This window comes from Phyllopteryx taeniolatus, chromosome 14 (assembly GCF_024500385.1).
Source record: "Phyllopteryx taeniolatus isolate TA_2022b chromosome 14, UOR_Ptae_1.2, whole genome shotgun sequence".
NCBI lineage: Eukaryota > Metazoa > Chordata > Actinopteri > Syngnathiformes > Syngnathidae > Phyllopteryx > Phyllopteryx taeniolatus.
Genome location: NC_084515.1, coordinates 5,463,722 through 5,478,458, shown reverse-complemented (window position 1 = coordinate 5,478,458; position 14,737 = coordinate 5,463,722). Strand labels below are relative to the sequence as shown.

General features: G+C 43.5%; 1 protein-coding gene across 3 annotated transcripts in view; it reads left to right on the top strand.

Annotated features, from left to right (window-relative positions):
- Positions 1 to 1,457: 1,457 nt before the first annotated feature.
- kcnn1a (potassium intermediate/small conductance calcium-activated channel, subfamily N, member 1a) overlaps positions 1,458 to 14,737 on the top strand; it is a 90,750-nt gene continuing 77,470 nt past the window's right edge. Inside the window, exon 1 of one of the 3 annotated variants that reach the window (XM_061797861.1) lies at positions 1,458 to 2,893. In XM_061797861.1, coding sequence (XP_061653845.1) covers positions 1,742 to 2,893 — 1,152 coding nt within the window. In that variant the 5' untranslated portion in view covers positions 1,458 to 1,741. Of the gene's footprint in view, positions 2,894 to 14,391; positions 14,464 to 14,737 lie in introns of those variants that run through there. The other 2 variants (XM_061797860.1, XM_061797863.1) reach the window with 2 other exon arrangements.

Sequence of the window (14,737 nt, the reverse complement as noted above, 5' to 3'; positions counted from 1 at the left end):
CTTACTACAAGGGGAGTCGAGGCACAGTGTTGCAGGGGCACTGGCCAGTCTGGCCCCCCTCTAGAACTGCCACTGGCCACTAGCATGCAATCAAACACTAATAGTGTGCGATTAAATACCACAAGTAGGAACCTTTCTTTAACATAAGACATTTCTGCACATTAGTAGGACACCTTTGGCAAGTAGTACAACTACATGTTACTAGTGAGGCAAAACTGTGCACTAGTTGACAACTGCGTGCTACTACTACTACTGACATTACAAAAATTCTAGTAAGTGATTTGTGACAATGCAGGGTGATTGCAGCAACATTGACAAACTGGATCGATCGGATTATAGTGGATTGAGATGATCAATCATGTGAGCTGGATTCCAACATGTTTTTTTCATCTTGACAGCCTCGTAGCAACAATTAGCATACAATTAAGAGACGTGAGTCAGGAAGGTAGCAATGAGGGCAATGAAGCGGCAGTTGCAGTCAAATTGTAAAATTTAGCTCCAAATGAAAGCCAAACATGGTGGAAGATATTGTATGTAACCTTAAAAATCTCTCAAAACATCAATGAACAACATTGAAATGGGATGCAATTCCTCAACGGCAATATACGACATTCTGTTTGTCTCCTAAGTTTGACTCTGAATGTCAGTGCCACACCAGCCATGAACTTCACCGCACGTCACTGGTGAACACGCTTCACGCACTTCAGATATTTCTGCGAGGCAAAACCAGCGTTAAACGATTTCAAAAGCAGGATGCAAAACACATGTCCATACATTTACGTGAATCAACAAGTGGATGTATATGCTCCATTTGAAAAATGTTTATTGAGAGTTGCCATGGCCACGAATGAGTATTTTGTGCACACATTACCTCTATTTACTGGCCACAAATTACCATTTTGTGCACACATGCATCATATTTATATCGTGGCCAAAATGTCATTCCCCCATGTCATGTCTGGGGCTCAGAACGTGCATCAAGTTATCCCTGCCCATATTTAGCTTTAGCCCTGGCCTCTGCCTCTACTTCAACAGTGTCTAGAGAAGGTGCACTTCATTTGCTTACCAAACGAAGCCACAGCTATACTTTGTGGCCACCAATTGGTATTTTGTGCACACGTTATCCCTACTTTGTGGCCTCAAATGTATTCCCCCCCACCCCATGTCATGTATGGGGCTCTGTAAGTATTTCTGCAAGCCTGCAACAAGGTAATACAAAACCAGCATTCAATGATTCAGGACACATGTGCATGCATGTATGCGAACCAACAAGTGGTTGTACAGTATGTATGCGCCATTAAAAAAAAAGATAGTTTATTGAGATTCTTTCGGATGTTAATGTTTGACAGGCAGGCCTGCGGTGACGTGGCAGTAAAAGTGATTTTTGACAGTGCAGGGTGCTTCTCAACATTGACAAAGTGGATCTATCGGATCCTTGCGGATTGAGATGACCGTGCCAAAATTGCAGGATTCCAACACCTTTCTTCATCTTGACATCCTCGTTGCCGCAAATACGATTGCTCCGCTGCAACCTGTGCGCATAGCAGGGGCACGGACGGACCCAGCATCTCCAGACGAAGGCGGTGTTTTGGCACAAGTGTGACGTTTTAAGGCAGGTCCCGGCCACAGCTACCAATGATACAAGTCGCTCCTATTCCGCCGGGCTGGTCGCAATGAACGGGCGTCGGAGCAGTGCACGGCAAAGGAGCAAGCGCAGCGAGACTGATCGGCCATCAAGGGGATGCGGCATCGGTACGCGGGAGCTGTCTATCAGCACCAGATCCCCCAGCAAAAGCGAGCGAGCGGGGAGCCAGCAGACGCGCCTGTTTTCAGCCTGCCGCCCCCGCCCTCTTCTTCTTCTCACCACCGAGACCGCGCTTCGACGACCGACGCTCACCGCCGGAGCCTCCAGGAGCTCCCGTGCGTGAGCCAGCCGCAAGGTGGGGACACGCCACCGTCGGCGGGCTCCTGCAACACCGACGGCGGCGTTACCGGCGCGCCGGCCACCCCCCAGCAGGATCCCTGGGCCCCGGCCGCGGTTTTTCCGAGCTGCCACTGCAGCTTTTCCACGCAGGAGGCGAACCATTCACAAAACCAGCAGCACCATCGCGTCGCACCACCGCAGCCCTCCCCACCTTTCCCCCCGCCTATACCGCCGCCGCCGACCTCCTCCTCCTCCTCCTCCTCCTCCTCCTCCTCCTCCTCCTCCTCACTGCTGTTTTCTCGGGAATCCAAACGAGGGGATCGTCTGGGAAGGAGTGCCAATAATCACCAACAGGCGAGCATCGTGGAACGCTGCAGGGGGGGAGGAGGAGCAGGAGGGCAACGAGACTACAGGCAGTTGCAGCAGCAGCAGCAGCAGCAGCGGCAGCAGCAGCAGCAGCAGCAGCAGCACTGTCATCCAAGACTCCCAGCGAGGAACTCCTCCCCTGAAAGAATCGCTGCAAACTCACAGAAAAGGTGCACTGACAGACGAGCATTCGAGCCTCGGGCGCAGGAGCAACAGATTCCTCAATTAAGAGCGCGGCAGCAGCTCCTGGTGCGGAGCAGCTTGCCTGTCAACCACTGCGCCAGCGGCTCCGGTGAGCTATGTAGGACTCACCAGTCTCCACTGTTGCATCAACAGCAGCAGCAGCAGAACAACGCACCGGGGCAGCACTGTGAAGCCCGAGAGCGCAATAAGTGCGCGAGGACCCCCGCGCCGGGCGACCCGCAGGCGCAGCCGCACAGCGCAACGCCCCCGGCGACACAGCAGGCGTACGCGGCCAAGTCGAGCGCGACTGCAGGCGGCAGCAGCGGCAGAGAGAGCCCCAACTACGGCTCCAGCTATCACCTGTGGCCCGAGAGCCCGCATAAGCCGGGAGAGGAGAGGATACGCATCGAGCTCCACAAGGTAGACCGCCGCACAGGTGCCACGCGATCACATGCACATATTTGGACTCAATGGCCACGCCTGGCCTATCATTTGCAGCTGTTTGAGTAAATGCGAAGCGAGAATGACCGCATGTTTTTTTTTTTAAGACGTCATGTGGCTTCTCTACAATGAAACAGTCTCTTCACGTTATGTTTCAGCTGGTCCCGCGCACACACACCTGTTCCCTGTTGCGGTGTTGTTTTTCTATTGCACACAGAACACAGCCCACTGAAATATTCAAATGAGGCTCCCATGGCAGGTGATTTCGCAAACAAAAGCGCCTGTTGTTCCCCCGGCCCAGACAGAGGAGCATTTTCACGTTTAAGGCTGCGGCGCAGTGTCAGCGTTAATGTGGCCGTGCAGGCTGGCTTTCGACCTGCCTGCACCTGGCACGATACATGGCAAGGCCTGAGCCACATTCCTCCCAACTCACTTCACAGAGTGTGGACAGCTTGCACAAGGTGCAGCATAATGCACTGCATGGAGAAAGTGGGGTACAGAAGGAGGCCCTTTTTTGGGAGGGGGGGGGTCAAAGCCTTTTGGACTCCATGGTAACTGTTTGTGGGTCTTTCCAGAATCGGATGAGAATTTAGGCACCGACATTTTGAGAGTCGTATCATTCATTAAAATGATTTGTCCAGCTTTATAAAAAGCTGGACACTTTGATGAGTGATTTTATTGGTCATATCAGATAGTTTGTTAAAGATACACTTTAAAAAATATTGCTGAATAAATCCTAAACAACTGAACAAAGTTACATTTTATTTGACTACTAATTTCATTTGAATACATTGGTGCCTTGGGATACGGGTTTTCATACTAGCTCAAAACACTAACTTCAAATCATCTGTCCTTGTTGAAATGGATGGAAATGCCATTAATCCATTGCATTGTGTTTAAATAGTACTCTATAATATGGTACTTTATAAAAACGTATAGTAATAACGTAATTAAATAGACTGTAAAGAATTAATGAATTTATTAATTGCGGCTCCTGCTCGTGTACACAACTTGGCCATCGGGGGAAGTATAATACAGTCATGCAGATGCAGACAAAAGTACAAGCATAACTGTGTGAGCTACCATGCTAACTTGTCAAAAACAAACTCAGCGATATAGTAAAAAAAACTTTGATCTTAAGATTTCTTTTTCTATTAGTATGAGTAACAGAGTTGCATTGGTTTGAGTGACACACTCCATTAGGGCTGAAAACACTCAAAAATATGAAAAATAGAAGAGAGGACTTTCCTTAGATCGACCCATGGTCAGAGCTATTAGCTTGATCATGTCATTTCTGCTGAGTCATGTAGCTCACTGTTTTTACACTTCCTCTAGATCAGTGGTTCTCAAACTTTTTACACCAAATACCATCTCAAAAATACATACCATAATGACCAACATTAAAATACAGTAGCAGAGTAGGCCAGTAGTAGCTAGTGTTAATCAAAAATGAGGCACAGGTTTTATTCCTAAATAGTATATTTAATATCATTATAAGCCACTGTAACATTATGCACACTTTGAACATTACCGTTGCGCTTCAATATAGGAACAATAGAAACTGTACTTAAATGATAATTCAATTAAAATGTATTGCACATAAAAGTTGATTAAAAATTGTACCTTCATACAGTATGTTTGAACATTTACAGTTTTGCAAGATCAAATGCAAATACATGGTACTTAAACGTTAAGTACAACGGAATTGTACTTGACAAATGTACTGTACTGGATTAAAAAAAGGTTTATGCAACAATAACTTTATTGCAAAGTTTGAACATTTAATTCAGTGATTCCTTTGCATACCACTAGAGGGAGCCTGCATACCACTACTGGTACGAGTACCACACTTTCACAATTACGAAGAAGACATACAAAAAAAACTCATTTAAAACATATTTTATCTGTTTTAATTGATATGTAAGTTGCTTATCAAGAGGGAGGAGCTAGAGAAAAAGCCTTTTAAGGGGTGCTCAAGAGCTATTTGGTACTTTAAATAATATTTAGGAATCACTTATACCACAGGTACAATTACATTTGATCTCAGGACAACTATAATTAACACAACAAGTGCATGTTTCTGTATTTTGCACATGTATTATTTGAAATTTCATGGGGGATCATGCGATCTCCAATTTTGGATTGACCCTTGTACAGTTTCCAAAAGCAGTACAGTGCATATTAGGTACAATGATGCATCTTTTTCAGAGAGGGTATGGGCATTATAGAATGATGGATAAAACATCCATCCATCCATCCATTTTCTGAGCCGCTTCTCCTCACTAGGGTCGCGTGCGTGCTAGAGCCTATCCCAGCTATCATCGTGCAGGAGGCGGGGTACACCCTGAACTGGTTGCCAGCCAATCGCAGGGCACATACAAACAAACAACCATTCGCACTCACATTCACACCTATGGGCAATTTAGAGTATCCAATTCATGCATGTTTTTTGGAATGTGGGATGAAACCGGAGTCCCCGGAGAAAACCCACGCAGGCATGGGGAGAACAGTGAGGCTGACGCTCTAACTAGTCGGCCACCGTGCCGCCTGATGGATAAAACATACAACATAAAAGAGGGTTGATTTGGGCCGTTTTTAAACACACGACAATGAATGTGTCAAGCGGGTCGCTACTTTACTTGCTTGAGAGATTCTAAATAACAACAACATGAATATAGACATCCTAAGTAAATTATGTCAGACAGGACTCATAAAATAAACTCTTGCAGGACATTAAATCACAGGTCCAGGGAAAGTGGGATACGTATACTGCCAAGATCTTAGTTATCAGACACTGTCGATATACCTATTTTTGTGTATTCAGCTGTTGAAGAAAGGGCGAGAGGTAATAAGCAGCCAGCAAGAAAAAGACAAAAAGTAACATTATTCCCAAGGAAAATGTCACTAGAGTTTCCATTTGATGCAACAGTTATCTTAACTGGCGTGTGCTTGATGAGGCATGGCTCGGTATTTTATCCCACTGGCCTTGTTTGGCAGCCAAGTTATTTTGTGTAAGGTACGTTTGAATTTGAAACATGTTTATATGTAAAAAAAGAACAAAAAAAAAAAAATTTAAATTCATTCTTTTAACTTGTGTGTGTGTGCGTGTGTGTGAGACCCAATGTTGTTAATTTGGCTGTCTGAATTGCACTTGTATCTCAAATTTTTGCTCTTATCTAGCTCGAGACTAAAAATCGGCCAAGCGATGGCTATATAAATCAAATTGAATTGAATTATAGCGTGGATGCACAGTGGTGCTAAGTGTTTAGCAAATCTGAGTCTCAGTTTCGTGGTTCGTGGTTTAAATCTCTGCTCCGGGCTTCCTAGGAGGAGTTTGCATGTTCTGCGGCATCCGCTTACATTCCAAAAACATGCATATTAGGTTAATTCAACTCAAAATTGTCCTCATGTGTGAATATGAGTGTTTTTAATCTGTGTGCCCAGTGATTGGCTGGCGCCCAGTCAGTCGCCTAAAGTCAGTTGCTGTAGACTCCAGCTCATCCGTGACTGCAATGAGGCCAAGTGCTATAGTAAAGGAATGGATGGATCTTATAACACTTCACATCTCAACACAGGCTAACAATAGTACTTTTTGTCCTTAATTGGTTTTGACATACTTCCATTTTTGTCTGCGGGTTGATGAAACAATTATCTCCCAAATTGAGCTTTCAGATCCATTTGTATATTTTGCTGCATGAGAACATTCTCAAGATGTCTGATGGGATGCATATTAAAAAGATAAGGGTTCATTTCCCGTTGAGCAAAAGCCTTAAAACTGCCGTCCCTCAGCATTTGTTCAAGGTGCTGGTGAGGTCAACTTTTTTACATGACAAGAGAGTAGAGACAAGAACAGAAGGCAGCATCCAAATAAATGCATCGGGCTCCTTTTTAAGATGCTGCAGCTGCTTAGAGGACCTGAGCTGACCCCAGTAACAAAAGGTGGGATATCAAGCCACCTTGACACGACTCTCCTGAACTTGGCTCCATTTCGGAGCATCAGCAAAACCCTGAAAGGATGATAAGACTGAATTGAAAGTAGCCTTCGTTTTTAGTTAGTCAACATTCTGTTTGACTTTGACTTCAGTCCTATTATACCTCCTCCGAAGAAGCTATGTTGCCAAGGCACATGCACTGGTACCTTGGCTTACGAGTGCCCCAAGTCATCGTTTGGGTGAGTTTTTTTAACTTTGTGTTGCGAGCCAAAATTTGTGTTCAAAGCAAGCTTTAGAATTGTCACCGCTGAGCAATTAAGGTACTGTAATGTCCTAGCACGTAGGCAAGAAGAGCCACAGTCGCTGATGGACTTTTCAGTCGTTAGTTGAACGGGACAAACAGTTAAGCACCCAACAAAAACATCTAAAAGAATATAAATGTGTAAATAATGATGGCAACACATGTAAACTGTACTCTCTATCGTCTTGAAGTATTGGCGCCCTTTGCACAATGGTCATTGCACCGGACTATTGCAATATTAGTCTTTCGAACTGCTCTAAGTGCTAGAGGACTCTGCATCTTTTTGCACAATTGTCAAACAAAACATTTACCGGCATTACCAGATAACTAGCAACCCTTTATTGCTTAGTGACTGTTTTTTGTCAATGTTTATGTCTCAAAAGTGTTCTCTGTCAATTGACTGTCTGTTGTCGTACTAGAGCGGCTCCAACTACCGGAGACAAATTCCTTGTGTGTTTTTTGGACATACTTGGCAAATAAAGATGATTCTGATCTGATTCTGATTCTAATGGAAGAGCATTTATTTGACCTGACTGTCACTATACGTCGCTGGCATAGATAGATGAACAAAAATAATTTGTAGTACTAATTAAATAATATTTTAGGACCAATTAAGTGAATTTAGGCAATTTCCCACGGCACACCTAATGATCTCTCACAACACAGTGGTGGGGAATCACTGTGTTAGCCGGATTAAGCGGGATAGGTCATCCCTAAATTCTCAGTGAGCCACACACGAATGCGAGGTAGGGCATGATTTGCTAAATTATACAGGAGGGGGAATCCAGTGAAGCTATACAGTTCTGCACTAATCCAAAATAGGATTGTTTGACCTTGATGGGGCTCTGCATTGAGAACAATTTTAGTTTCAAAGTTAAGTAATAAGAATCTTTATCCATCCATTTGAGATCCCGCATTCGTGTCACGGGCAAGCTAAAGCCTATCCCAGGTGACTTTAAGCGAGAGTAGAAAGACAATGGACTGGTCGTGAGCTAATCACAGTGAGAAGCAGGTTGCATGCTGTCAATTTCTTACAATTTTGTGTTTAGTTTACATATTGCAATCTCCAAGAACTGTTAACATAAATCATACTACTACATTTTCAGCAGTAATCCAAACACCACACTCTCGTCTATGCACAGTGATTTCCCAACTATTGTCTAATGCCGTTATGGAAACCTCCCATTACGAGCTCTGCTCCAGTATCGAACACTGGCTGCGATAAGCCGAGTATCCCAATATGACAAGTTTATCCACTCTAAGATATTTGGGGGATCGTGGTTACATCTTATTGACCTGCTCTTAATGAGGCAGCCCATACCTCCCTAGCCCCTGTTTGAAATCCCATAAACACAACACGTGATAGAACATGTATACGATTACAGTATTCCACAGCACACCCTGAAACTTAATAGCTAGCCCACTGAACCGGCGGGGGGTAGCGCGATATTGTGTCCTGCCTCAATAACATTGTGCTTTCAAAGATGCATTACTGCATCCATTGTGATAGGCTGCGTAAGTACTCTAATGCCTGCCAGTTTCTGCTATGGTGATATCCCCTGCAAGGACACTGTCGTCCACCAAAACCTGTGGATTTGTTCATAACTCGCGAGGATTATTTAAAACAATGGACATTAAGTCATGCCTTCAGGAGGAAAATGGTTATCAATCACCATATGAATGTTTTATACAATGTATTGTGTGCCCCAAAATGGGTTAAAAATGTGACTTTGCTGTTGGTTTAATAATACAGTGTGACGCAAAAAGTGGTCTAAATTATTCATCCATTCTCTGTACCACTTATCCTCACTACGGTCACAATTCAACGTAATTAACCTACCATGTAGGTGTTTGGGATGTGGGAAGAAACCGGAGTACCCGGAGAAAACCCGCACAGGCAATGGGGAGAACACACCAATTCCACACAGGAAGGCCAGAGCCCAGTTTTGAACCCACAACCTCTGAACTGTGAGGTAGATGTGCTAACCACTCATTCACCGGGCTCCTGGTCTAAAATATTATTATGTGATGTCATATGAGTGTAAACGTCATCATACAAGACCACTTTCTTCTGGAAAAGTATTGGTATCGGATAGGATAGTATAGGATAATCTAGTTAGCATTCATAAAATATGAACTAAAATAGCCCAGTCCAAAAAAGGTTCCAGCTCCCAGGTGAATGAAAAAGCGGGAATTAGAAACAAAAGTGGAGAATGTAAGAAGGCGGGTCTTGTCCAACCCAATAGTGGTTTACCTATCACTCACTGGGGTTGATCAAACCCAAACCCAACAGCCTATATCAATGGTTGGGTAATGAAATCAATGCATTTTGTTCAATGTTGTAGGTGGGGCATCTCTTGCCAGACAGTTGTCTTAATAATTTAATACAATATTTGGTAAAACTGACCCAACTTCTGAGCCAATAGTGTCAACTCAATAGTTCAATTATACACAATTGACTCAGCAGTGTTAAGGGGTGTATGAAAGATCAAAACATAAATTACCGTACAAGAATTTTTGGTATTTACCATTTTTGTTCCCATGGACAGTATTTATTAAACAATTTTAACTTGTGCTCCTAACAGACAATACAAACAATGAAGGAGACTAATACTGATGTTTATAGCAGTTCACCAAATTCATGCTGTCCAGAGTTTTGCCATCCTGGAAGTCTGTGGGGATGCAGATTACCTCCCACAGTTGGCATCATGGTGCTCAAACTATTTGAGACCGAATAAACAGCACATCCACTGATTGTATCCAAGTAGTGCACTCCATTTTGCATCATTTATTCAATAAGCAATTCTACACAATGCACTGAATTCTTAACACTTGATTAATCCATTATTATGGCCATCCTCAATATTTTGAAAAAACAGGATTAAAAAAAAAAACACAAAATACAAAATTTTGATATTCATGGCATGAGCTACACATCTGTATTGATGAATTGATTATATGCAACCAATAAACTACTGATTGTTATTATTGATTACTATTACTACTTAATTACCATAGGTGAGGTACTCAAGTCAGACTTAAGTTGACAGTTGGAAGTTTCTGAGACTTGAACTAAATGACTTCATAAATCGTGCCAGTTTACATTTGGAAACCTGTATTTTTAACATAATGTGCCTTTTGTTTTTTGTTTTTATTGAAAGAAGTTATTTTTTGTGTTTACCTGGTAACTTAATGGTATGCTATTAACTGGAGTATAGAGCCCACCCCTTGAAGCAAGTATCATGGAGGGAACTCTGCAGATTACTACGTTTGGATTCAAGGATTACGCTATTGATAGAATCGGGAAAAAGAGAATGACAACATTGAAGATTTGAAACTCATAGATAAGGGACACAACGACTAACTTCATCTGTCGCTATAAAACCCACAAAGCTATGTAAAGAGTTTAGCTAACTGATTGCAGGTCAAACATTAACTAGAAGACAAACTAATAGACAATAAGGAAACTGATTTGGGACCATTAAAAACACTACAGTATGTGACTGCAAATGCGTTAGTACAACTAAATTACACGAGAACAGGTACTGAGTGCAAAGTCACTAATATGCGAATATATGCTGTGACTGAGCAAGACTGCACGACTTGACTTCTGACTTGCCGAACCCAAGTAATGACTTGACTCGACTTAATTGAAACTTAGTAGGGACTCAACTGATTTTTACCACAGTTTTTTTGGGACTTGAGACTTATTTATGACTAGCACATACAGTATGTGACTTACTCAAACATCTCCTACTAATAAGCAAATATTTGAATGTGACATCAAGAAAAACATGCACTTGTGGATCAGCTGGTCTAGTGTTGCATTTTTGTTTGGTATGTCGTGGTTATAGCAGCCTGTGTGTGAGAAGCGTAACGAGCCTCTGACCAGGAGATTCCAAGGTTGTGTCACTGCAGAATGGATGGCTGACAAAAGGACTGTAAACTATTATGGGAATGCTGCTGTCAAGTTGCAGTCCTGTAACTTGCTTAGAGTCACCTGTATGATGTAGGCGAGGTCAAGACGACTGTGTCACTTGCACATTTCCAGCTGTCTTATACGCACTGTCTGAAAGATTTACAGTGTCTGTGCTTAGTGTGTGAGCCTTTACAGTGGAAATATTTCAGAACTAGAATACTGTAGCTATGGGTGCAGGAAGGCTAAACAATCCTAATGTGGACCTTCATCAAATTGTACCCTCATTCTCATAATGGGCCATATTCTCGTGTTCGTGCCTAAGTCTCTTTTTTACGCGCTTGGCTTGTGCGTCGTCAAGGTGAGCGGATTCTCCCGCAATGACTACTGCCACACCCTCCATGCGTACCCAGCTAGTTTGCGCGTTATGGCTTGAGATGCATGAGGGTAAAATTCCCGGAATGTGGAGTTTTCCTGACACATGTGAATGCCATTGAAATCCACCTGGAAAATATGTCACACTCCAAATGTGAAATCAACCTCTGTAAGTAGCGGATACGGAAGTCAATCATCACCGCATTGTTGATGACGTGCCCACCGCTTCATTCATAAGCAATACTGTGCTCATGACTGCACCCATTGGCGCCGGTGATACGCTGTCAGCGGCATATTGCACGTTTTGATTTTTGACAGTGAGTGCATCAGTATGAGCACCTCAACGCGGCAAGGGGAGGACGTCGTAAATAAGTATTGAACTGTATATTCAACAAAACATACACATTCTGGTGGTGACCGTATCCTGCCTTTAACTGGTGGAAAAATATGAACATCTCTTGAAATGCCAACTGTCAATCCTTCAGCGTAGTTGCTGTCTGTCGCCCCCTGCACAGGTACAGTATTTGTGCGGCCACCCTGTTATCTTACAAATGTACTTGTAAATGTAATCAATAATATTAAAGTGAATGTTGGTGGTTAAAAAAAAGGAAATCTTTGTGACAGTTGAAGTTTTAATACGTTTGATAGCTTTCCGGGAGTCTCTTTCACGTCGTATAGCATATATTGTAGCTGCCTTCAAACTTCTAGTGCCATATGATGTTTCACCTTCACGGGCGCTGTACTTACTAGCCTCCGAGCACAGAGAAAGAAAGGTGCCTAAGTCGGCGGCAGAATGCGCACGTCCAGATTTGACAGTGAACGGCCTCATTACAGAGTTGCTCCACCCAGTGCGTCGCTGGCCCGATGTTGCCTAAATGACATACTGAAGTGGACGGGAGAATCTGAGCAGCCGGAGAAGCGCGGACACAGTACGTGGCAGGCAGCATGACAGCATCTCGCCCCAGAGGTCTGAAACACAGATTTCTATATATTCCCACATGTAAATGGACTAAGGCGGCACGGTGGCCGACTGGTTAGAGCGTCAGCCTCACAGTTCTGAGGTGCGGGGTTCAATCCCCGTCCCCGCCTGTGTGGAGTTTGCATGTTCTCCCCGTGCCTGCGTGGGTTTTCTCCGGGCACTCCGGTTTCCTCCCACATCCCAAAAACATGCATTAATTGGAGACTCTAAATTGCCCGTAGGCATGACTGTGAGTGCGAATGGTTGTTTGTTTCGATGTGCCCTGCGATTGGCTGGCAACCAGTTCAGGGTGTACCCCGCCTCCTGCCCGATGACAGCTGGGATAGGCTCCAGCATGCCTGCGACCCTAGTGAGGAGAAGCGGCTCAGAAAATGGATGGATGGATGGATGTAAATGGACTAGGACAAGAAACATATTAGTGGTGCCTTGAGATATGCATTTATTTTCTGACCACTCGTATCTCAAATCATCTTTCCGCACTGACATGAACGGAAATGCCATTGTTCCTGAGAAAAAAACAACAAACATTCTTGTTGTGTTTTTTAATGAGAAAAATAGCACTCGATAATATTGTACTTTATAAAATCATAATGTAATGGTGAAATTTAATGGAATGTAAATAATTTAACAGTTTTATTCCCCACATTTTACTTCATTCCATTTGCTTCTTATGGTGTGTGCGCTTTCGCCACCTGTGGGCAGTGCAATACAGACGTACACACTAATATTAGCTCTTCTTCGATGAGGATAAATATGCCTGTGTCTCTTTTTATATTATCTGTCTATGTGTGTTGCTTCGCCATTTGTGTCGAAATAGCCGTTGCTTAAAAGGTTAAGTTATAATGCCACTATATACGTAGATGCTATCCGTTAGCCCTTTATGACCCGTTCCCATTATGTGTTACCTATGTATCTACCTAGCGGACTTAAAGGCTAAGCTATGTGGTTGTTTTAAATAATAATTCTCTTGGTTTTATATTTAGTTGAACAGTAAACCTGAGTGGCAATAAACGGTTTGAAGCCTCTTTTTGGACGAATTGTATTAATATCTGCCAAAGTGCTGTTTGTTGTGAAGTGAGTTGAGTTCACTGACACTATACAGCACTCTTATCGCAAGATTTTGCTCTCAAGTCAAAGTCAAAATATCGGTGGAAGGAAAAAGGTGCGAGTCGGATCACTTGTATCTCGAGATACATGAAGAGACAACCAAACGGTCAGTAAGAGGACAGCATAGGAAGGTATAGCATGGCACCACTGAGGTGCCATCAAGGGAGGTCTCAGGGGATGTCTTTTTTTGTTTGTTTGTTTTTTTCTCTATGATTTTCACACCATAGCAGGTGCTGCCAGGTTCCATACAAACATGGAAAAAAACGACTAACACCCTCACACCTGGCGATTGACCCTTGCACACATAACCAATCCGCTCTAATGGGACCTATGATCCAAATTTTGAATTGCAGCAAAAGTAATGGCAATGGTCAGCCACTCATGAAAGCTAGTTGCAAAACACTCTGTTCATTTTCATTCTGTCTCATCGCTCATTATGCGGCTGGCCCAACACACATACATAACGTCAGACCTTTTCCCATGCAGAGAATGCAAAACTCCCCGGATATTTGTAAAAGTAGTATGAGTGTGTCTTGGTTTTGACATGGAGCCAATGTACGGTATAATGTTAAAGCCAGGGACAATTGATGTGAACAGATTCCATTGTTGCCTACAAGATTAAACTTGACGTTGATTAGAACATTCTCTATCACGCCACTCTGTGTTGTTACAGGGCCTGCCTTTTGTTTTTCTCTCGTTAGGCGCCCGCATTTCCACTGACTTTTGCATTCATGCCTGCGAGGGCAGCCAACACCTTGAAAGTAAACACACTGTGCTGAACAATTAAATGTCAGGTGAAGGGCAGATCCTAGTTCACATCCTCTGTGTGTGACGAGGCCCGCTGTAGACAACTGATAACAATTGTACGAAAAGAGGGAGCTGTGTCGTCTGGCTCTCAGTTTTCGGCTGCAGCTGGCACCACGTACACACACACAGACAGTAAGTATGAAGCTTGTTTAATAATTGATGGGTGTTTTTTAGTTATTTATTTATTTTTGTGTGTGTTTAAGTGCTTTGCCGGGCTGCTGCTCTGAAATAGATGTGTTACCATGTGTGTTGCTATGGAGAGAGCAGGCTGGTGTTGTGTAGCAGCGTCTCTCGGGGTAAGGGTTTGGTCAAGCGTTTGCGCGCGAGATTGTGTTTTGGGTTTACAAGTCATTTCTCGCCCCTTGTTTATCACACGCACCTGCTCGCACACGTGTACGCGTCACTC